General features: G+C 37.4%; 1 protein-coding gene across 4 annotated transcripts in view; it reads right to left on the bottom strand.

Annotated features, from left to right (window-relative positions):
* The window catches only part of TUBGCP5 (tubulin gamma complex component 5), a 35,283-nt gene extending 10,408 nt beyond the window's left edge, over nucleotides 1-24,875 (bottom strand). Inside the window, exons 1-14 of one of the 4 annotated variants that reach the window (XM_058185684.1) lie at nucleotides 24,541-24,875; nucleotides 21,248-21,301; nucleotides 21,063-21,171; nucleotides 16,281-16,377; nucleotides 15,658-15,734; nucleotides 14,937-15,069; nucleotides 8,954-9,068; nucleotides 8,071-8,160; nucleotides 7,349-7,442; nucleotides 6,044-6,290; nucleotides 5,741-5,943; nucleotides 4,187-4,302; nucleotides 2,695-2,963; nucleotides 126-324 (exon numbers count right to left, since the gene is read on the bottom strand). In XM_058185684.1, the coding sequence (XP_058041667.1) occupies nucleotides 126-324; nucleotides 2,695-2,963; nucleotides 4,187-4,302; nucleotides 5,741-5,943; nucleotides 6,044-6,290; nucleotides 7,349-7,442; nucleotides 8,071-8,160; nucleotides 8,954-9,068; nucleotides 14,937-15,069; nucleotides 15,658-15,734; nucleotides 16,281-16,377; nucleotides 21,063-21,171; nucleotides 21,248-21,301; nucleotides 24,541-24,713 (1,976 nt within the window). In that variant the 5' untranslated portion in view covers nucleotides 24,714-24,875. Of the gene's footprint in view, nucleotides 1-125; nucleotides 325-2,694; nucleotides 2,964-4,186; nucleotides 4,303-5,740; nucleotides 5,944-6,043; nucleotides 6,291-7,348; nucleotides 7,443-8,070; nucleotides 8,161-8,953; nucleotides 9,069-14,936; nucleotides 15,070-15,657; nucleotides 15,735-16,280; nucleotides 16,378-21,062; nucleotides 21,302-24,535 lie in introns of all 4 variants that reach the window. The other 3 variants (XM_058185685.1, XM_058185688.1, XM_058185687.1) reach the window with 3 other exon arrangements.
* Nucleotides 24,876-25,407: the final 532 nt, after the last annotated feature.

Here is a 25,407-nt window from a genome sequence, read left to right as displayed (position 1 = left end):
TAGTGTATTAAAATCACATACATGCTACTAGAATAGCAGGGAAATTTTTGTATTTGTTTGGCAGAATCATACCGATGTTTGAAAAATTAGAAAGGACAAAAAATATTCTAAATCTCTTACATTACCTTGCAAAATTAATTGCTAGTAAAGGATCATGAATATCATCCAATTCTAAATGTCTTTCTGCAATGGACTGCATCTTTATTAGGCTTTCTTTAGTAGCTTGCTGTTCCGTTAAAGTATCTTGAATATGTTCATCTCCATGACGTAGCCGCAATTGCACAGATTCCAAAAATAACATGTACAAGCTCTTCCTTTCTGCACCTGAATTGGATATTGAAACATAGATTACTGCTTCTTCAAGACAATTGTTCATAAAAACCAGAAAAAAAAACCACACTTGAAGTTTTTGATTACACTGACAAATGAAATCTACCGTATATACTCGAGTATAAGCCGAGTTTTTCAGCACGTTTTTTGTGCTGAAAAACGTCCCCTCGGCTTATACTCGGGTCTATACGGCTTATACTCGAGTTTGGTTTTTTTAAGCCCCTCGGCTTATACTCGAGTATATACGGCTTATACTCGAGTTTTTTTTTTTTTCTTTTTTTCACATTTTACCGGACGGCGCGGGGAAGCCCTGCCGGTGCAGTGAGAGGGCGGGGCGGGGGAGCTGCCAGCCTTCTCAGCTGAGGGAGGGAGGGTTTCCCCAACCGGTAGGTGCCTCATTTCCCACCCTCGGCTTATACTCGAGTCCCCAGTTTACCCCAGTTTTTGGGGTAAAATTGGGGACCTCGGCTTATACTCGGATCGGCTTATATTCGAGTATATACGGTAATTGGTCAAACAAAACATATGGGGAAAACTGAACTAGAAGTACTGATTTTGCAGCATTAATAATAATAAAACAAGATTTTAATACACTATGTCAACTAATAGTGATACAATGTGTCTAGAATGTTTTCATTTCATTTTCAGGTGTCATGAGTTGCAGATGCCTTATAACAGCCCTAATCACATAACAAGTTTAAGAAGTAGACAGTGGCTTGCTAATTTTGCCCTGTATGTTCTTTTTCAGTATGAATGTCTGCTTTGATCTCATACACATCGAGATAATGTGCTTCACAGTATAAAAATCCAAAACAGAGTAAGTTCACATAATGATGCTACTGAGATCTTATCCTATGTCTGGAGTCTATGAGGATCAAGGATGAAGAGAACATGGTAAGGCTGAGTGCTAGCAAGATTACTAATGGATCATCAGGGTTTTCTAGTATCTCCAGATGAGGAAGCCAAGGGGCAAAAGATTTGGTTGTTCCCTTAACCATTTGGGACAGGGTGTTCAGTGAGTCCCCTTTATTTGATGATTGCTGTTTATTAATTGTAAGTTGGAATGAACAATTTGCATTTCTTGATTGGTCTTGTAATTTATTTTAAATTACACTGAATTAAATTTCTTGTTAGTCAACAAAATTCCCCATAGTGAGATGGACAACCATCTTCATTTTTTAACTAAATAAATAAAAAGTATGGATTACCATGAAGGAGTAGATCTATGATTAGGAGTCCCCCTGGACTCATGGCTCTTGCTGAAATAGCAGATGAAAGCTGTCACTATAGAGGTCTCCTCCTGGTTTCAACTCATGTGCCAGAAGCACTGCTTTTCTGCAGTAGAGTCAAATCTCTGGAATGGCATCCCTTTGAAGCTTAATTCTGATCACAGCTGCCTTCCAGAAGCAAGCAAAAACAGAACTCTTCCGCAGGGCATTTGGGTTGTGACATCTGGCTTTATATTTGTTTTACTAAGTTACATTCATTTTTTAATATGGTCTAAAGACTTTTATTATTTTAATCTAATTGTGTGTGGTTTACTGATCTAGGTGTTCCTGTAAACTGCTTAGAGGCATGTAGGATTGCAGCAGAGTATAAACATATAAATTTGAAGTTTTCTACTTTAAAATTATCTATTATTCTAAAGTTAGGCTGGCTTTTTTATCTCAACTGCCACTATTGGCCTATAGATTTCATTTTATTCTATTAAAAAGTAATAACATTATAGCTTCTTCTACCTTTTTTCAAAAATTAATTGATGGTAGAAATCTTGCCTAAGATGCAAATAAGTCTCCGATTTGAGATGGATGGTGCTATTTTCTAAGCATCCAATGAAGATGAATTGAACAAATTTCAGATTATCATTTATTCCATGGATGGGCAACCTAATGAACCTTAAGTGTTTTGGACTAGAAATCCTATAATCTCAGGCCATCATCCCACACCAACTGTCTTAATCCTGATTTACATTAAGAAACATGACAACATGTTCTGAGTGGACTAAAATATCTTAATAAAAATTCTTCTGGATTAAACTCAGGCATTCTGTTTCCAAGCCCATTATAACTTTGAACCATTGTTGAACAAACAGTAATAAATTGAGGATTATCAATATTTAAAGTCAGGGAAAAGTCCAGTCAAATCTTTTGTCATATCAGTGGTATTTAAAAGTGGCTTAAAATTAAGTAAGCATCTATTAGGTAGAAACTGTAAAATATTTATCAGAAATATTATCTATTTAAAAATCTAAACAGTTCATCTTTTTAAATTTACAAGAAAGTCATGCAGCGCTATATGAATTCTAAAAATCAATACGTACAACATTACATAATAAGGAACATTTTGTGGAAATTCAGTTTTTACCTCGGGTTGCAGCTGGCTGTGGAGAACCATCCTTGCACTGCAAATTTTTTAGCAACTGCATGGATTTCCCAGCCATAATGATCTGCTTTAATACAGGCCTTAAAAAGGAAACCATGGTATGCTGTCTGCTTGATGGTGCTTGATCACTGCCAGAACTGGCACTAGCATTATCACTCATTTTCTCTTCATTCTCAGATTTTTCTGATACACTGTATAATGTGTAGGTAGCATACCAAAAGTCTCTATGATTTACAGAAACATTTTTGTTTCTGCAGAAAAAAACAGACAATTGTCAGAAATTTGTCAGAAAACTGCATATATTTATTTACAATGCATTTTTTTATAATTACAATAATAATCTAAAATAGGTTTTTCAAATAACCGGAGAAGAATATTCATCCACCATCTGCATTTCAGTTCTGTAGTTAAGGATAAGATTCAGGGCAAATAAAGATATTTGAAGGCTCATCTCAGCCAACTAAAATTTCGAAACTGATATATGCATACTACGATGCATACACCAAAATTAAAATTAAGATATAGAGGTCAGCAGCCAAAATAGGAAGATTCTTATATTTTTATTTATTTATTTATTTACATTTATATCCCGCCCTTCTCCGAAGACTCAGGGCGGCTTACAGTGTGTAAGGCAATATTTTATATTTTATTTATATTTTATATTTTATATTCCAAATTCAATTAGCTGTAATAATTGTGATATTACCCCACAAAAAATAGGAATAAAATAACTAAAGCCCTGAATCCAGTTATAAGTATTCTCCCAGAAATATGTCAATTTTTAAAATTGCAATAGCAGCTTAGAATTTTAACAATAAATGAGATTTTCTATGGCAGATTACCTAAATCTCTAACTGCAAATTATATGGATACTTAGCAATATGTAAGTATATTTGCGCATGGTTTCTTTTGGCTCCACCACTATCATCACAAAGTCAATGATCTACACCCTAGAAATATCAATATACCCACATGACTCTGTAGAGATTTTCAGTCATCCAGGTCGCGGTTATCCCAAAGGTGCTTTTTCAGGAGGCAATTGCACTTCCTTGTTTTTTCTTTGAAGAAAGTCCAGTTGCCTCCTGAAAAAGCAACTTTGGGATAACCATGACCTGGATGACTAAGAATCTCTACAGACTTTTAGCTATACAATTTGGGATGAACACCCTATTAATAGTGTGGGAGTAGGAATGGATTTCCAGAAAAAATAAAATTGCAGACTAAAGGGACCAGGAGCACTACTCAGGTGACCCTGAGGATACAGATAAACCCCAAGTGCTTCAAGGACCCTCTAAAAAGATGCAAACGACCAGCTGTCTGCAAGGAATATAAATCCTTCCATTCCCCATTATCCTGTCAGAGTTGAAGCTTCTGGATGAGAAGTGTAATGTCCTCAAAGAAAAAAAACAAGAAAGTCCAGTTGCCTCCTGAAAAATCACTTCTGGGATATCCACAAGATGTTCACTATCATTACCTTTGAATTATAAATTCTTTGGCAGGATCAAATAAATTACCATGGACAATCCACTCATCCACTGTCTGTAGGTATGGTCTTACTGTTTCAACCCACAGAGAAAACAAAAGAGAGACCTGAAATGAAATTATGAAAAATTTTAGAGAATGGAGAGGAGAAGATAATAATACACACTAAATGACTTAGGAAACAACAGCATCAGTAGTACATTTATAAAATATATCCAGTATTTAGAAAAGGTTATAACCTGAGGGTCTAGGGAAGCATGCCTTTAAGATCAGAGAAACAATGGCAGAAGGAAGATGCTTATTAGCAGAGGTACCTGATTAATCACTGTGAAAAACAAAATGCTGAACTAAGGCTTGAACCAGCAGGGCTAATTCTATGTTTGTATATACAAAACATTATGTAAATTTTAAATTCAATATATATTCTTAGCTCCGTTTTTCCCCACATAATATATGGTGGGAAGATATTATTCTAGCAAACTTCTAATTTAGGAAGCTGCTATAAGAATGGGAGAACAGAAAAAGAGTTCTACAGCTGCTCTATATTCTGTGTGGTCATAATATATCACACACATGGATTTGTTTCCCAGCCAAGTCTAAAAATAATTAACAACAAAATATTTAAGCAATATTCAGGTGGCTTCATCTGAGTGATTCTTCATTGTTTAGCAGAGCTGTGCATCAATGATATGCTTACAAATAAATTTCCTGTCTGTAAAAATATACTTTTATAATATCTTCACACATAAACACACAAATGGTTATACATTCTGAATAGAAAACTAGAAGCAACTTTTTTAAGCAATAGTTACCTGGCAATAAAATGTTTACACTATTAAAACAGAATTGTATTATTTATGCAATCCTTATGAGAAAAAGTTAAACTGACTCACAAAGGAATTGTTCTTTCTATTCCAACTCAAGCCACTTTGTGTTCCTATGCAGCATTCTAAAATTTATACACGTCCTAATTAGGGTGTTGCAATATCTGACTGAAGAAGAGTCTATTTTATAAAACTGTGTTTCGGATTATTTTAACTCTACAGTTTATCACTTGTCAAAAAAAAAGAAACATGGATCTAAGCTGTGAATTTGAGAACTTCAAATAATTTGACATAAAAAGTTCTAAAACAGGAAAACTTAAAGTAAATATTTTTTCTTGATGCTATGGAGAGGTCTAGCTATCGTTTATATCAATTTATATCATTACAGTTTATAAGAGCTTGTTATTTGTGTATGTATAGCTGAATTATTTCCACTGAATCAACATTTGTTAACTAACATAGATAGGAAATTGTGTGAAATAATACATCGATAGCTAGATTTATTTAAAAAAACAGGTGATACACAGTTGAGATATTATTTACACTTGGGGCTGAGACTTAACTGAACTCATATATGCCTGACTAATAAGATGACATTAGACTAGAACAGTCATCTGAACCAAGAGGATTACAGACTTAACTTGAATAGAAACTGTAGTTCGTTTTTCCAGTATAATTATTAAATAATACATTATTTATTAAATAAGTTTTTTTATACTTACTGTCTGTTCAGAGGCTTCCCCAATATTGTCATAGTCAAGAATTGCTTTGTACAAGGTATTGAGCAAATGAGATGCTCTTACAACATTGCGGGTATCAGGTGGTACTTCAGCAACTCCAGTGCTAAAAACTTTATGAATCACTTTCAGCTGCGCTAATCGATGTGACAATTTATCTATGACTATGGAAAGGGTAACTGTAGTATCTACAAAAAAGTATAGATTCATGTTTTTATGGTCATACATAGAAAGCTTGCACTTCAGAACATTAAAACAAAAAGTTTCGTTAAAATGCAATTATTTTACCTTCGTTGATTATGCATCTTTCAATTTCTGTAAGTTCTTTTTTGAAATTAATGAAATATTTATAGAGAGCTCGCACAAAAGCCTGGTAGGTTCTAAAAGGGGCTTCCACAGATTTCTTGGGAGTGGATATGGTTCCATGTATTCCACTTTCTGAGCTGTGACCCATGACATCATCAATAAACTTTTGTAACCTAAATACCACTTGCCCATAGGCAGCTATGCGCTCCAGCATTGATCTTAATGAATTCTAGAAAATAAAAGATTTTATAATTTTTAATTTATCTATTTTAAAAGGAAAGCAAAAAAAGATATAGAAATTTACAAAATGCAGATATTACACAGAAAAGTTTGCAGAGTAGTTCAAGACACAATTAAAATAAAATAGAATCTATTCTATGGGGGGGGGAACATGCCACCTTTCTCCTTATAATAAACAATCTGTGCTCAATTGGTCATCATTAGACGAGGACACATCCTGACCCAAGCTATTCCCAGCTTGGTTCTTCCCAGCCCTGAGCCTCAGCAAGGTAAGGGACTGCCTCCTTTTGAACTCTCCCCACCCACCTATCTCCCTCATATCAGCCCTTCGGGCATATTTCTTCAAATAGTGCAATGCTTGTCGCGATGCTTCTAAAACCTTCAAATCATCATGAGAAACACTGTACAATTTGCTGAGTTTCGGAAAATCTCAGAAGCATTGCAAAAGGACAGCATCCAGTACGGAGAAGGGCATGCACAGACAGCCTCAGGAAAAAGATCTAGTGTGACTAGCAGTTGCCTTAAATAAGGCCAAGCCAGGCATGCCTTGTCAGCAGTAGAAGATATTGAAAGTCAGCTGGGATGGCAACTGAAGTTTGCATTGTGTTGCTGGGGGTGGAGAGCTGGCCACTGTGGCACTCTTTGGCAGCAGTGGCAGCACTGGGGCTGAAGTAGAGATCCAGAAATAGTGACAGCTGGCTAAGACTGCTGAAGGCTGTGGACCACCCCAGCACCAATGACATCACCACCATCAAGCCTAAAGGGAAAACATGGGGAAATAGACAAATCGGGGTAGTTGAAGCACACTTGCAGTCCTAAGTGCCAGGAAATTGCTAAGCACCCAAATTTTGATGACACTGCAGGGGTGCTGCAATGGCCATAACTCATTCATTCATTTACAGCTACTGTAACTTCAAGTGATCACTGAATAGATGGTAATTAAGCAAAGGTTATCAATATTGTCTTATTTTTTTTATTTGTTGGCTAAAGAATTAATATTGAATTGCTATATTTGCTTATTTTAGATTCACTGATCATTTCACTCACATGTGTCAAATGGGTTACTGTTATGTCATTTCTCACAGTTATCTTTCCATCATTCAGCTGAAATATAAAGAGTTTTTTTACACCTGAAAGAAGCCTGAAAAAATAAAAATGATCTTAGCATATGCCTTTGTAAAATACAAGCAAAATATACATTCAGAAGTTAGCATTATTCATTCAATTACTTTTACTCAAATTTATATAGCTGTCCATCTCACAAAACAAGTGACTCTGGAAAGGTGTCCATCACATATTGAAACTGTAAAAATCCTTGATTTTCAACATATATTTCATAACTTATATCAGGGGTGTCAAAAATAGCCCAAGCCCAGTTTAGTGAAGGGGAAAAGTCACAATACGCCATGTGACGATGCCGTGGCGATGTGAATTTGACAACCCTGCCTTATATATTTGCAAACTGGTATCATATAATAGATACACACCCACCCATTTCTGAAAAGATAAATGATAGGAGTTTTTTTTCTTCCAAATGCAACATTTTATTACAGTTCCTTTTTACAGAGAAAAAATTAAAAGCAAGTATTAATGTAGGCTATAAAAGCTATAGCATCATTTGCCTTGTGAAACACTATTTTCCTCATTTTGATTAGCACAATTTGCTTTAGAAGTAGTAATATTAATATAATAAAAAACACAGTATTTTCTGAATTTTAAAATTAACCATAGAGATTTAAAGATAGCATATATTATTCAACATTTCTTACCAAATTGTTTCACGAATGACCTGCGTTTCAGTGACAAGAATTCTCTCTTCTGGGACATATAATGGATCACTATTATATAAATGCTGTTCCCTAAGAGAAAAATGATTTTAATACTTTTAACTGATTGCATTGGTAAAGAAAATCCAACATTATTTCATCCTCTTCCCCTATGGGGCCAATAAACTTATATTACTACATCACTGGTAACACTTGAAAAATCAAACTGCATTATAGTCCTATTCTGAAAAATATTCATTTCAAAAATTCTATTCATGTTATTAAATCAAAACTTGCTTCGATTTTTAAAGCATTTAATACTATGTAATCCAAGAATCTTGTAACCCTTCAAATCTTTGCTTATTGTCTCTTAGTTGAGACTTTGAATAAGGATATAAGTAGTCCTCAAGTTATAACCTAATTGAACCTGTCAATTATGGCTGTAAATTATGACAGTCATAAAGGAATCACCATATGACTAGACTCAATTTTACAACCTTATTCACAGTGGTTTTAAGTAACCCTAAAGTATGATGGGGGGAGGAAAGGGTTGCTTGAAATAAATGCTGGTTTCTGGCATAAACATTGTAGATCATGGTCATATGACTATAAATGCTGGCCAGTTGCTGAGCACCCAAAATACGGTCATGTGATTGTGGGGGAGGGGCAGCATTAGAACTTCAAAGTCAGGTCATAAGTAGCTTTGGGGGAGGTCCACTGTAATTTTTGAATGGTCGTTAAGCAACTGGGCATAACCAGAGGACTACCTGTATAGTTCTACAAAACATAATTTATCACAAAGTTTGTACAGGGAACATAAAGAAGTCAGTATAGTTCTGTATGTGGATTAAGCTGTAATGATTTACAAATGTGTTTGGCAACTTACCATATAGAAGCTAAATTGGAATGAAAATGCAAACTATGGGAAAAACGAACAACTCTACCAGTCCAATACTGAGCCACTACATGTTGCTCTAACCAGGTACGTGCATCAGGTTCATCTAGAGAGAAAACAGTTATATAAGTGTATTTGCCTATATAAAAAAGTCTTCATTATCCACCACATATATAGAGCTAAATAATGTTTGAATCAATTTATCATCAAACAAATGTGGAAGCTTGCCCAAATGAAATCTTAATCTCAAGAGCACTTGGATGTATTGACACAAACATACATTTGAAAACTCACAAGCCAGAAGCAGCAACACAAAATTAAACAAATATTCACTTTCAGTAAAGAAATTACATTTTTTCTCAGAAAACAACAGACATTTTTGTTTTTATAAGAAAACTCAGTACAAACTACCATACAATAAGATGTGACAACTTGAACAATGGTTATGGGTACTTTGTACAGACTTTCTATTTAGTGACTTTGGGGCAAGCAATGGTTTGAAAAGAGGCTTGTTCATAGTTTGAGTATCTTTCCCAAAAAAGAATATCTACTTATTTGGCAGAACTCTTTCCAGAAAAAGCTCTAATCCTTGGACAGCTATTTGGACACTGAGTACTGTTATATTTTTAAAAACCATTAGAAATTTCTAAGAGATTATTTTTCTAATTAATTTCTTTTTTAAAATATTGTTCGTTTTGCTTTGTCTGTTTTACTTTTTCTCATATTAATAATACTTTTACTTATAATTTTCTGCCCGTATGAAGTCCACTGCAAAATGAAGAAGGTTAGAGACCATTATCAACTACCCAGTCCAGCATTTCAACCATTACATAACACTAGCTCTGAAAGTTTTTAATCACCTTTGTAGACTTTCCAGATTCAAAAGCCAGGTTAAAAAAATACTAAATAATGTTTTCAGCTGTAAATGGCATGGTGTCTTACTCAGAAAGCCTGTGCAAATATTAGCTTATTCTGGGGTTCTCTTATAGAAATGTAAGATGTATATACTGCATATTCATGTTTTCTACTAAACATGAATAAAATTGAGATAGTATTACAAATGCTGGATTATGCTTAAATTTTTATATATAGACAAACACAGAGAACACCCAAATGCTGCTAAATGGCTTAAATAAGATTAGCAGGGGAATTAAGGTTTTTAATATTTAATAATAATAATAATAATAATAATAATAATAATAATAATAATAACAACAACAACAAGAAGAAGAAGAAGAAGAAGAGGAGGAGGAGGAGGAGGAGGAGGAGGAGGAGGAGGAGGAGGAGGAGGAGGAGGAGGAGGAGGAGGAGGAGGAGGAGGAGGAGGAGGAGGAGAAATCAAACTGGAAGAAATATGGAAACATTGTGAAACAGGAACACAGACTGAACAGCAGACTGTTGAAGTAGCAGCAGAAAATACTCCAATAACATCTGGAGCAACTGAACAGCCTGAATTCGAAGAAAATGCAGATATTTTGCAAGAACAGGATCAGCAAGGGCCTGAAGCAGGGGTGAAATGCTCCCGGATCGGACCGGCTAGTGTGATCCAGTAGCGATGGATGCTGCTGGTTCGGAGGACCGGTAGCAAAAATCCCTGCCCCTGCCCCCCCTGCCTCTGCTGAGCCCCACCATCAGCAGAGGTTTTTATTTTATTGTATGGTAGTTAAAGGCCAAAACATGCCTTTAAAAGTAAAAAAAAGCCTGTGAGGATCCCGCCCCCCAGCTGAGATCGGCAGAGCCTTTAAACTTAAAAAAAAAATTAAAGGCTACTCTGGGGATCTCACTTGAGTTCCTCAACAGCAGAATCTTAAAAAACATGTTTTCTGTAGAAAACATGTAGAAAACCTCCTTTTAAGAGATTCTAAGGCACTTACCTGATTACTGATCGACCTCATGGATTTTTTCCCAGCCGGAAAGCCCTAGTTTCGCTTTTAGCACCAGACAGAACTAATCTAAACTTAGCTAATCTATTTCATCACTGAGTGACTAATGCTGTCTGGCTTTCCTGGCTGAGGAACTCTGGGAATTGAAGTCCACAATAAAATAAAATAATAAAATAAAATAAAATAAATAAAATAAAATAAAATAAATAAAATAAAATAAATAATAAAATAAAATAAATAATAAAATAAAATAATAAAATAAAATAATAAAATAAAATAAATAAAATAAATAAAATAAAATAATAATAAAATAAAATAATAAAATAATAATAATAAAAAAATAAAATAAAATAAAATAAAATAAAATATTTGTGCAGCTTTCTGAGATTTGGTGTGTTTCTATAGTGTTTCACTCTAACTACACAAACACACAAAATCTCAGAAAGCTGTATGTGTGTGTGTGAGTCAGTTGTGTTGTGTTGTGTTGTGTTATGTTGTGTGTGTGTAAAGTGTGAAAGTTGGTTTTTGAGTTTTTGTGACTGTGTGAAGTGTGAAGTGCAGCTGCTTTTACATTGTGTGTGAGTCAGTTGTGTTGTGTTATGTTATGTTGTGTGTGTGTAAAGTGTGAAAGTTGGTTTTTGGTACCTCTTATTGTTTTTTATACTTTGTTTATTATTTTTATTATTTATTGTTATTGGCCACGCCCACCCAGCCATCTGACCAAGCCACGCCCACCAATTAAGCCACACCCACAGAACCAGTAAGGAAAATTTATAGATTTCACCCCTGGCCTGAAGGCATCATTGAAACACCAGGAGTACTCAATGCCAGGCAGCAAGAACTGAAATTTAAAATCTTGGCACATGCTGCAACAAATGCAGAAAGAAGAAGGCTTCCAACATTGAAGACTGTGCCTAGAAAACATTGGGCGCCATTGGTGACAGATGCGAACTACGCACTTGCAGCAGTCCAGATAACATCAATTAAACAAACAAATCAGCTTGCCTATAGAGCAGCAGCTATAGTATAGAAGAACTGGGGATTCAGCAGCCGCAGTCCCCTAGAAAATTGACTGGGAAACCGCAGTGGAAAATCAGTTTGGAGTTGAAAATCAAGAGCCTGCGAGCAGATACAAGCAACTTGAAGAATTGGCAGGAGAAAAAGCTGAAGAATAGTAAGATCAAGAAACATCTGATAAAAAAATACGGGCTCAGCATAAGAAAAATTGACAAAGCATTGGAAATTGTGAAGCAGCAGATAACAGCAATAGCAAGAAAAATCGAAAGATATGAAGCCAGAGTTATCCAGTACAAACAAAATCAATTGTTCCAATCAGACCAAAGTCGGTTCTATCAGAGTCTGAACCAGATGGGGGACATGGAAATTGAAAAACCTGCGAAAACAGCAACTACTCAGTTTTGGAAAGACCTGTAGGAGACTGAGAAAGGTTATAACAAAAATGCTGGGTGGATCAGAGACTTTGAGATGAAATTCTCCAAGAACAAAATGGACCAACTGAAAATAACTACTGAAATGATAAGCAACAGAGTGAAGAAAATCAAGAACTGGACATCGCCTGGCAAAGATCAGTTGCATGGCTTTTGGCTCAAATACCTGACCAGCCTACACAGAAAAATGGCCGAACAATTCAATGAAATGCTACAGACAGGAAACATCAGTGAATGGTTAACAGCCGGGAAAACTTATTTGATACAGAAGGATCCAGCAAAAGGGGCAACACCTGCAAATTACAGGCCAATAACGTGTCTGCCAACCATGTTCAAGCTGTTGACCGGCATCATATCTGATAGGATCTAGAACTACCTAGAAGCAAATAACATCTTGCCAGTAGAGCAGAAAGGAAACAAAAGATCAGCTCCTGATTGACAAAATGATTCTAGAGAACTGCAAAAGTCGAAAAACAAATCTGCATACAACTTGGATTGACTACAAGATAGCATTTGATTCACTACCACACAGTTGGATCATCAAGTGCCTGGATGTCATCGGAATATGCAAGTGCATCGATAATTTCATTGCAAATGCAATGAAGCACTGGAAAACAGAACTGTTTACTGGAAGTGAAACCTATGGACTGGTCAACATCAAAAGAGGGATTTTCCAGGATGATTCTTTGTCACCTCTGCTGTTCATCATTGCTATGATCCCCCTGTCAACAATTTTACAGAAAACTAACCTGGGTTATCACACTGCAAAAAATTCACAGAAAATCTCTCACCTGCTGTATATGGATGACCTGAAGCTATATGGAAAATCAGAAATTGAATCCAGTCACTGACCAATACAGTTCCAGTTTTCAGCACTGACATCAGCATGGAGTTTGGCCTGGACAAATGCGCCACAGTGGCACTGAAGAAAGGGAAGATCGTAGAAAGTGATGGAATTGAAATGCCCAATGGACAAACCATCAAGGGCAATCAACCCAAAGTCTACAAATACCTGGGCATACTGCAGCTGGACAATATCAAGCATGGGCAGGTGGAAAATGTGGTCAGCAAAGAATATACGAAAAGGGTCAGGACACTTCTAAAAAGTAAACTGAATGGCGGTAACACCATCAAGGCTATAAACAGCTGGGCCATACCCGTTATCAGATATACTGCTGGAATTGTAAACTGGACACAGGCAGAGCTGGACAGCCTGGATAGGAAAACAAGAAAACTGATGACCATACACTATGCGCTGCACCCGCATAGTGACGTTGACATGCTATATTTGCCCAGAAAGGTAGGTGGCAGAGGACTTTTTCAAGTGAAGCAGACAGTTGAAGAAGAGAAACATGCTCTGGCAGATTATGTGAAAGACAGTGTTGAACCAGCTTTGATGGAGGTCCACAAGAGGAAGCTGCTAAAAGTCCAGCAAACCAAGTATCATTATAGGAAAACAGCGATGCAAGCTCCAGCTGACAGCTGGTGTAACAAAGCACTGCATGGACAGTTCCTTGAAAAGATCCAAGGAAAAGTAGATAAGGAAAAGACCTGGTTATGGCTGACCAATGGAACATTGAAGAAAGAAACAGAGGGCCTGATTCTTGCGGCCCAAGAACAAGCCATTAGAACAAATGTAATCAAAGCCAGAATAGAAAAATCTGCTGATGATCCCAAATGCAGACTCTGCAAAGAAGCAGATGAAACCATTGATCACATGCTGAGCTGCTGTAAGACAATAGCTCAGACCGACTACAAACAATATCACAACACAGTTGCTCAGATGGTCCACTGGAACTTGTGTCACAACTACCATCTGCCTCTAGGAAAGAACTGGTGGGATCATAAGCCTGAAAAAGTGATTGAAAATGAGCATGCAAAACTACTGTGGGATTTCCGAATATAGACTGACAAAGTTTTGGAACACAATACCCCAGATATCACAATTGTGGAAAAGAAAAAAGTTTGGATAGTCGACATTGCTATACCTGGTGACAGCAGAATCGACGAGAAACAACTTGAAAAAGTCACCAGATATCAAGATTTGAGAATCGAATTGCAGAGACTCTGTTATAAACCAATGCAGGTGGTTCCAGTGGTACATGGCACACTGGGAGCTGTGCCTAAAGACTTAGGCAAGCACTTAAAAGCAATTGGCGCTGACAAGATCACCATTGGTCAGCTGCAGAAGGCCACCTTACTGGGATCTGCTCGCATAATTCACCGATACATCACGCAGTCCTAAACGCTTGGGAAGTGTTCGACTAGTGATCTGTGATACGAAATTCATCATAGTTATCTCATTTGCTATGTATACTGTCATTTTGTGTAAATAATAATAATATAATTTTAAAACTATATATTTTATTCCAACAACTATGACGATAATTTAAATCAGCATAAGCGCAGTTACTACTAACAATTTCAGAGTTCTAACAGAATTTTTATGAGCCATATAATCAGCAAGCAGACCAACTGAATAAAGTAAATGTGAAACTTCTCCAAATACTCCCAAAACATGCATTTTATTTACATTTGCTAACAGCATACTACTACAAACTGTCATAAAGTGTAAATCAAATAGGCCATGATAAGAACTGGTATAGTCCACTCTATTGTAACGGCCACTTTCAGAAAACATACCTTTCCAGTTGGCAAGAGATGCTGACTTCTTATTTTGATCCTGATCTTCTTGTGGTGTCCTATCTACCTGAATGCCAGAATCTTCTCTGCTCAAAGGTTCAGTATCATCTTCATCACTTACATCTGACCACTCCTATAAAACATTAAAACCACAAAATATACTTCACTCTAAGATAATGGCACAGTGGAAATTTAAATGGACTTTTGTAATTTACTAGGCATTAAAACATTAAAATATTACTATATGATATATCATCTAAAACATAAATATTCACTATATTATCTCATTTCATAAACAAGGCACTATGAATTCCACTATGACATCACCACAAACAAGACTCAATTTAATAATTTCACTGTTCATACCATTAGCTTTTTAGGACCACAGAGGTAATAGAGTGGAGCAATTCTCTAATGGAAAGTGGGAATTTTAAGATAAAGATTTGCTAGCAGAAAGTCATCAATGATTACACTGTTTCTATTATTAGCAAGAGAGAGGGAGGGAGGAAGGGATGAAGAGTGGGAGGGAAGGAGGGAAGAAAGGATGGAGAGAGAGAGGAAGGGAGGTGGGGGACCGAAACCGAGACCTACACCTGCTTAGGAAAAAGCTAGAATATGAGGTTGAACTAAATTTACTAAAACCAATCAAAGAAATTTATCCTGACTAAGTGCTAAATATTATTTATTTATTTAGTCCAAATTATTATTCGCTATTACTTACTGGTGATTCTAGATCAGGAACAAAGTCCAGGTCTTCATCTTCCATTAAATATTTTCTCCAATCAAATTTCTCTTTTTCTATGGAAAATGCACAATAATAATATTTATACACTCTCAGCTATTTCTTCAATGACTTTGATATATTTCATCTAAGGAAAAAGTACAATTGTTTATTAATTAGTTTTATATCCTATTTTTTTCAGAAGTCGAAACAAATACCGATATGTTTTGCGCCATGCTGCTATGCTATGAGATTCTGAAAAACTACGTATTGAGAAAGCCTCAGCATAATGCCATACTACTATAAAAAGTGTAATGTCATATAATATGTGATATTACATATGATATGTGTAATGTCATGTCATGTAAAGTCATGTAATACAGGTAATATAATAGTCAGTTACAGTGGTAATGAGTGCAATGCTTGATGACTTAAAAGGCCAGGTTAGAGACAGATCTAGTGGAGAAAATCTATCTACTGTATGTTGTTGCTTATGTGCAACTTCCTAGCACATAACTATTTTTAAAAAAGGACAACACAAAATTGAAAAATATAATCAAACTAGTAGAATAAGGTTAGTATGATTTCAATTCCTCCTATTTTCTTGGATGCTCTCAACCTACCGACTGCTTTTTCTCTTGGTTCTTCTGCATAGCAGGTGTTAGAAGGAGAATCAGACAAGCATAATAGAAGTGAAAGTATGCCGTAATGTGCATCTGTCTTAAACACAAGAAACAAGTAATTAAGTGAACAGGACAGCAAAATAAAAGAAGATACTAGAATTCTAATCCATTGGTATACTTAGAAGAGAAAAACAGCAAATTTAGTTTATCATTCATCTTAAATAGGATTAGAATTAAGGCAGGAAATACATAAGTACAAAAAGTTCTAAATAGTTCTATTTATCAAGTTATATATTTCAAATGTGAGATTTTATCTTCACACGCTGAAAAAAGTAAAAAAAATCATGGTACATTTTATGGTTCTGAAGTTATCAGAACAATCACTTCAGATTTGTTGTGTTAGAAATTCATTTTGGCAAGAAAGCAGAAGGTTTTTATTCTTGGTGCTACACGATGACCCTAGGCACAAATTTAACTGACTGGCAAAAATATATTTCCAGTTCCAGATTTTCTTCAGTTTTAAATCCAGGCATTTTTCTTTAAATGTAAATCCTAACCCTAACTGCTGCTGATCCAATTCTACAGAGGAATTATTGAGTCTGTCATTTGCACCTCTATAACTGTCTGGTTCGGTTCTGCAACCCAACAAGAAAAACACAGACTTCAGAGGATAATTAGAACTGCAGAAAAAATAATTGCTACCAACTTGCCTTCCATTGAGGACCTGTATACTGCACGAATCAAGAAGAGGGCCGTGAAAATATTTGCAGATCCCTCGCATCCTGGACATAAACTGTTTCAACTCCTACCCTCAAAACGACGCTATAGAGCACTGCACACCAGAACAACTAGACACAAGAACAGTTTTTTCCCGAAGGCCATCACTCTGCTAAACAAATAATTCCCTCAACACTGTCAGACTATTTACTGAATCTGCACTACTATTAATCTTCTCATAGTTCCCATCACCAATCTCTTTCCACTTATGACTGTATGACTATAGCTTGTTGCTGGCAATCCTTATGATTTATATTGATATATTGATCATCAATTGTGTTGTAAATGTTGTACCTTGATGAACGTATCTTTTCTTTATGTACACTGAGAGCATATGCACCAAGACAAATTCCTTGTGTGTCCAATCACACTTGGCCAATAAAATTCTATTCTATTCTATTCTAACCCTTAACATAATAAAATAAATATAAATACACACAAAACAACTTTTTTATTGTCCCGATCTTTTCCATATATTCACTTACAAATCAGACCAGAAAAACATGAACATTGGACATGAGACTGGCCCACTCCAGATGCACTGGAGAAGGGCATGCTGCAGACTTCATCGGTCAAAGAATTCCGACTGGTGGGGTCCAGGAGAAGAACCTTTTCTGCCATGGTTCCCACCCTCTGGAATATTGTGCCCCCACTCGAGCTGAGATCCACATCCACCTTTTTGGCCTTCTGAAAGGAACTGAAGATCTGGCTCTGCCAATTGGCTTGGGGCCCTGATGGGGGGGGGTGTCATTTTGGAGGTGATTAATGGACTATGATAAGACCTCGACCTCTTCCATGTGTGCATCTTGCTCCCTTCCTTGCCATCTTTGTTTAATTTTTAAGTCAATTTTAGTGTTAACATTTATTATTTTAATATGTTCATAGTTTGTCTTGTTGCTTTCATTCATTGTAAATCGTCTAGGGCAGACCTGGGCAAATTAAGGCCCGCGGGCCACATCCGGCCCTTTGTACGTCCCTGTCCGGCCCGCGTGAGGCCAATCATAAACACCATAAATTAAACTTTTTTTTTAACTTTTATTTTGAAATTTTATTTTGAAAAGCGTTACGTCGCTACGTATGCACGTCGTAGACGTAGCACCTTCACTCGCGTATACACGTGTGTGAGTGAAGGTGATGCTGTTCGCCAGGTTATCCCCAAGATGTCGGCACACCCCAAGAAAAGAAAAGTTGATAACGAATGCCGTATTTTCAACAAAACATGGACTTCCAAATATTTCTTTTTTTTTTTTTTTTTATTACTTTTTTTGCAACAAACAAACAAAAAGAAAATACATTATTACACCCTTGTGCTATACATAAAAGGAAGATTTGGGTCTTCGGATATATCCTCATGATTGCCAAAATCCACGTTCTCGAGGTACAGGTACTGAAGCGTCCAATGTTCCAAGCGCAAAGTCCACAAATGGTTTCCAAGTCTTCCAAAAAATATCTTCTTTATACACACCACTTCTAATTTTAATATCACATGTCGACTTCCAAATATTTCTTTACAGAAATTAAAGGCAAAGCAGTGTGCTTAGTCTGTGGTACACAGGTTGCTGTGTTTAAAGAATATAATTTGAATCGCCACTACACCACCAAGCATGAAGATAAATACAGAAATCTGTCTGGTGAAGAGCGTGCAAGGGAGTCTGATGCATTGCTTGCAAAACTACAAACCCAACAAGGATTTTTCACTAAACTTCACACTCCCAGAGATGCAGCCGTCAGGACAAGTTATGTCATTTCTCACAAAATCGCCAGAAAAAGTAAGGCGTTTTCCGACGGAGAGTTTATTAAGGAGTGTTTATTGGACTCTGCTGCGCTGATGTGCCCAGAGAAAAAAGGCGCATTTGAGAACGTTTCACTCTCCCGACGCACTGTAACGAGGCGGATTGAGGACATCGCGGGGAACTTAGAACTTCAGCTGAAGAACAGAGCGGCCGACTTTGACTTTTTTTCTCTGGCTTTGGATGAGAGCTGCGATGTACGTGACACTGCCCAGCTGCTCATCTTCTTACGTGGGATAACCGCAGACTTTCAAATCACGGAGGAGTTGGCAGCCATGCAGTCAATTAAAGGGACAACCACCGGTAATGACTTGTTCAGAGAGGTAAATGCATGTATGGACATTTTAGGACTGAAATGGGACAAGCTTGCAGGTGTGACAACAGATGGTTGTCCAAATCTGACAGGGAAAATGTTGGACTTTTAAAGAGAATGCAGGATAAAGTGACAGAAATTAACCCTGATCAGAAATTGACATTTTTGCATTGTATCATACATCAGGAAGTGTTGTGTAAGACAGTGTTAAAAATGAAACATGTCGTTGATGCTGTCACTAAAATAGTTAATTTCATCAGAGCAAGAGCTTTAAATCACAGACAGTTTGTTGCTTTGTTGGAGGAAACTGAGGCTGAACATGGTGACATAAGCTATCACTGCACTGTTAGGTGGCTCAGCCTTGGCAAGGTTCTGAAAAGTGTCTGGGACCTGAGAGACCAGATTCAGGAGTTCTGTATTCAGAAAGGTCATGACATCCCAGAACTTTCAGATAACAACTGGTTGGCAGACCTCGGATTCGCTGTGGATGTGACTGCACTAATGAACGAACTAAATGTCAAAATGCAGAGCAAGGGCCTTTTTGTGCATGAGATGTACAGTGCAGTGAAGGCTTTCATGAGAAAACTACAGCTTCTCTCAAGCCAAGTGAAGGACAACATTCTGACCCACTTGCCAACACTTAAGGAAGCCAAAAGATCAGGTGATCACCTCCAAAAGTACTCAACCATGTTAGAAGCATTGCATGCAGAGTTTTCAAGGCGATTTCAAGATTTCAAAACTCTTGAGAGTGAAATGCACATGGTTTCTTCTCCCTTCAACTGCAGTGTGGATGATGCACCAAGTGAAGTTCAGATGGAACTCATTGATCTGCAGTCTGACACACATCTGGCAGATCACTTCAAGTCAGTCTCACTGCTGGACTTTTACTCCGTCCTCAAAGAGGAGAACTTTCCACACCTGAGGAGGCATGCTCAGAGGATCCTAGTCCTCTTTGGATCTACCTATCAATGTGAACAGACATTCTCAGTTATGAAGTTCAACAAATCCAAACACAGATCCTCTATGACTGATGACCACCTCTCAGCTGTCCTTCGCATAGCCACTTCAGACATTCCGCCAGATTTCAATGCCCTTGTTCAAGCCCAGAACAGACTGGATTATTCTCGCTGAAGAGGTAACATGAGGTGGAAAGCATTACAAGTTATTGTTTGTGGAGATTAACAAATTAAAAAATAAATTGCACTGGTTCAATAATTGTTTTTCTTATTTAACCAATAGACCACAGTTTCACATAACCTAATATACATATTTACAGAGTGCTTTATTCTTCTGATTATCAGTACCAGCTATTCAAAATATTTAATTTAAGTATTTTACAATGAAAGAAAGTTGGTGGCCCTCTGACACAATTCAGGCTTCTCATGCGGCCCCTGATAAAAATTAATTGCCCACCCCTGGTCTAGGGTCACCTCTGAGAGAGACGAGCAGCATATAAATTTACCAGATAAATAAAACATTCACATAAAATCAATGTTGAAGGTTTTTTGAAACTACCGGTACTATAGTGTTGGAGTAACAAAGTAATCTTAATTTTCACAAATTATCCTCTTTTCAGAACCCAGGGACTATTCTTTGTGTTTTAATTAACTATGTCTGAGACATTATAATAGTCTTCATAAATCACAGTGCTACTAGCCTATCAAAATAATTTATTCCAATAGAATTACTGTAAATGTCTTACATGCCATGTTATTTAGGTAACTGGTTTCATGGCAATTACATGCAGAGGTCTGAAAATGCAACAATCAATATTATAGAAAAGAAAAAAACATTGATTAATTTCTGATGTCTATATAAATTTCCATTACAAAAGGATCAGCTTTAAAAGAAATATAAAGACAAAAGAACATAGCATTCAGTTATGTTCTAAAAATCACAAACCTGTGTTCCTTCTGTGGTGGGAAGAGACAAATTCAGAAACTCTTCTGTTAGTCTCCTCCAACTTCCAGCTTTAACAAGGTCAGAGTGAACCACCAGCTTTTCATAAATTCTATATAAAAATATGGAATGTTTACTAATCTTGTAGAATAATTAATCTAATGTTAAAAGAAACACAAAAACTTTACCCTTCCATTATTTTCTCCACTTTGTGCCTCCTGACATCAAGAAATTGATGAAACCTAGAAAAAAAATACAGAATTATCTTTTGGATCATGGGTCAGAAATGATTAACTTGTATTTTGTTCAAGAAGTGTATTGTTTTAGCATTTTTACAAAGGATGGGCTTCATTTTTATTTATTTACTATAGTCACAAACCCTAGAATATTCAGCCTATTTTCATAAGACCGACCTGTAAAAAGCAGCCTTGCTCACTCTAGTGTTCTCCAAACATGTTGACATCAATTTATCTTTATTATTTATATAAGACTAATTCAGGAATGGATTTTCAGATGCTGACAACTCCCCCACTTGCCTGAGGCACCCTCTCTGCTGACTATGCAGCTTCTCCGCTTGGATTTCAGTTCCCTCTCCTTTCTGGGAACTGGCTAAATAAGATGCCTGATAAAAGATTTCAGTTCCTTTCTGTGAACGGAAGGGAACTCCTCCAGCAGGATACAAGAATAGGGCTCAAATGTTCAGCATTTAAGCTCAATTTCTGCACTCTGATGAGGTTGAGTTCCCCTACATACATGGAGATGAATTCCTGCAGCAGGGTACGGAAAGAGAGCTCCAATCAGGATTCAAGAACACAGCTCAAATCTTCTCAGCAATTGGCAACAGCTTGCAACCTTTCCTATTGACTTGCTGGGGAAGCTGGCAGAGAAGATTGCAAATGTGTGATCATGATTGAGGGGTACTTGGCAACTAGTCATATGTGGTGATACATTTTGCAACAGTTGGAAGTGCTTTAGAAGCTATAAAACAACCTTTGCGATTCCGTTGTAATTCTGGACCACTGTTAAACAGTCAGAAGTCAAGTTATTCATCTGAATAAAAACATCCATGTTCCTTTGGCATTAGCCCCAACTACCACTTTATCTATTTGAATCCTTTAATTCATTTAATCCACACAATGTCTCAAGCATGCTTGAGTGGTGCAGTGGTCTAGAGGTGGAGCTCTCACCTCACAATCAAGAGGGTGTGAGTTCGATCCTAGATAGCAGCAGATATTTCTCTCTCTGGGCACAATAAAAAAATATATGCTGCAAACTCCGTATTGGGAACAGGAAGGGCATTTGCCCAGTAAACACTTAGCTCTATTCAGTTGCCCCGACTCCACCCTGATGCAAGGGATTACGTGGTCATTAAAAGACAAAAAAAGTCACAAGCATGCTTGTTTAATTATAATCTATTCAGAAGTGTTTCCCTGCAGAGGTATAGCTTTATTTTAGTGTTCTGGAGTCCCTTCTGAAGTAAATGTGATCAAGGACAAAAAAAAGGGAGCTAGACTGGCCAAAATAATTTAATCTAAATTTAAGCACAAATATTTTGTATTAAATTCACTAAATAGAATATTTTATTGGTCACATGTGATTGAACACAAGGAATTTGTCTCTGGTGCATAAGCTCAAACAACGAAGTATATAATTGTAAGATACCAATGGAAAAAGTAGTAGAAAAGACGAGAAGGGTAATAGTAATACAACCCTACTACATGGGTAAACATCCTTAGACATAAGACATAAGTACTATGGGAATTAACAGCATCATTAGCCAATCTATTTGCTGGTAGGCAAATTGCAAGGGGTCTAGCAGTGGATCTGTGATTATTTTGAGATGGGCCAGCACTAAGGTTTCAAAGGTTTTCACAACTACTGATGTCAGAGCAACCGGTCATTCATCTCCTTGATGGATGGTTTTTCAAATGCAAGGAATATGATTACTCCTTACATATTTATCAATTTTTCTTTTCTGTAAAGCATGTAGCTTCTACAGTATCTCAAGTTATATATATATTTGCTAACAACTTCTGCAGATCCTACAGGGACTACACACTGCAGTTTTAAATTTTGCTCTAAGAGAAAAACTATAGGAAACAAACTGCAATACTTCAGCTCATGAAAGATGACAGGCTACTACCAAACTATTATAGTTTAACCCAACCTATGAGCTAAAACAGTGTCCAGATATTGGACCAGAAACCCTCAGGTAAGCCTGCTTCAAGTTCTACAAGAAAGCAGGATGGGGTTTTTTTTTTTGGGGGGGGGTAATAGGAGGAGGAAGAAATATTAGATATGTACGCCACCTTGAGTTATTTATAGAAAAATATAATAGGCAAGAGATACACACAGAAAACACAAATCAAGCAGGATAAATAGATGCTTTCAGAGGCACTGCTTTCAGGGTAGCTAGTTTGGTTTCTCTCAATTGGTAGGTTCACTAATCCAATCTGAAATCTTGCTACGGTAATATCTTTTATGCAATATAGGTAATCCTCGACTTACGACCACAATTGAGCCCAACATTTCATTGTTAAGTGAATTTTGCCCCGTTTTATGAGCTTTCCTGCCACAGTTGTTAAGTGAATCGCTGGAGTTGTTAAGTTAGTATCCTGGTTGTTAAGTGAATCGGGCTTCCCCATAGACTTCGTTTGTAAGAAGGTTGCAAAAGATTATCACATCACTCTTTAGGACACTGCAATGATCCTAAATATGAGTCCGTTCTCAAATCATCCATATTTTGATCACGTGACTACTGGGGTGCTGCAATGGTTGTTGTAAGTGTGAAAGATAGTCATAGGTCAGTTTTTTTCAGTGCTGTGGTAACTTTGAACGGTCACTAAATGAACTGTTGTTAAATCAGGGACTACTTGTAACCCATAAAAATAAATCCCTGCTGGGCATGCTCTCTGAAGGTAGCAGCGTTTCACAAACCTGGTTGGTGCTAACAACCCCATGCTGTCAATATCCTCTGAAAAAACAATCCTCTTCACTCATCAGGAGAGGAAAGTGGATCTAACCCGATCCTGAGGTCTTCAAACTTGGCAGCTTTAAGACTTGTGGACTTCAACTCCCAGAATTCCCCAGCCAGCAAAGCTGGCTGAGGAACTCTGGGAGTTGAAGTCCACAAGTCTTAAAGTTGCCAAGGTTGGAGACCGCTGCTCTGGAGTGCTTGCACTGGATGGGATGACAGCTCAGAGTCCTCATCTTCTAAGATTGGCTGCAGCTGTGTCTCCTCCAGTAACATAGCTTATTTTGCCTGCAATGATTGCCTATTGCCTCCAGCATAGCTGGCTGGGGAATTCTGGGAGTTGAAGTCCACAAGTCTTAAAGCCGGCAAGTTTGGGGACCCCTGCTGCGAGCCAACCGTCCGCGTGCCTGTTTTTTTTTTTTTTCCCACCCGGCCCAAACTACCGCGAGACGAGATGCCTCCGTTGACCCCACCCCCACCCCTGTCCCGCGCGCTCGCCTACCGGACCTGAAGTTGGACCAGGCGAAATTTAGCGCCGCTTGGAAGTGGCTGGATGTTTCGGGATTCCGCTCATCCAGGCCGGTTACTTGCCGGATGAGCTCCCGTACCGCTAGGTCTTGCTCTTGGTCAAAACGGCTCCAGTGAGCAGGCGGAGTCGTGGCCGACGATGCCGTCGCCATCACGAGCCGAGGAAAAAAAAGAGCTGAAACCTTGGAGGGCAAAAAAATTGGTGCTGCTGAAGTACTTTCTCTCTTTTGTCACATTCCGAAGGCTCCATTTATTTCAGTGGCCAGTATGGCTCACATCTCGCGAGATTCTGCTCCTCTGTCCTAGGGAAGCGCTTTGTGTGAGGGTCTACGCATGCGCCCACGCGCTCGCTTCTTCCGCCTCCCTCCGTCCCCCTTTTCCCAGAGGGCGTGTTTGAGGAGAGGGTCTATAATTTTGCATTGCGGGTTTTGCTGTTGTTTATTTTGTAGTTGATATTCATTTTCTGTAATTGTGTATAAAACTTTTTTCTTCGTGTCTGATTGAATAATTGAATAATAATTAGAAATATACCGGTAGAAACCATCTCCAGCACTTATGCGACCTTGATCCAGAAGCTAACTAGGGCCGGCGTCCTTATGTGATGACGTCCGACATAATTCCTGTGCATAAAGCTAGACTGAAAATGACTGGATTGGTCATGTTTTTGATCCTTTGCGTGTTTACTGTAGAGTAGGTTGTTCCCTCAACTGATCATCTGCGTGGAAGGATAGAATAGGGATAGGGACAGAACAGAACAGAATTTTTTATTGGCCAAGTGTGATTGGACACACAAGGAATTTGTCTTTGGTGCATATGCTCTCTGTACATAAAAAGACAAGATACATT

Source organism: Ahaetulla prasina, chromosome 5 (assembly GCF_028640845.1).
Source record: "Ahaetulla prasina isolate Xishuangbanna chromosome 5, ASM2864084v1, whole genome shotgun sequence".
Classification (NCBI taxonomy): Eukaryota; Metazoa; Chordata; class Lepidosauria; order Squamata; family Colubridae; genus Ahaetulla; species Ahaetulla prasina.
Note: the sequence above shows the minus strand (reverse complement) of the source record. Positions and strands in the feature narration are given on the sequence as shown.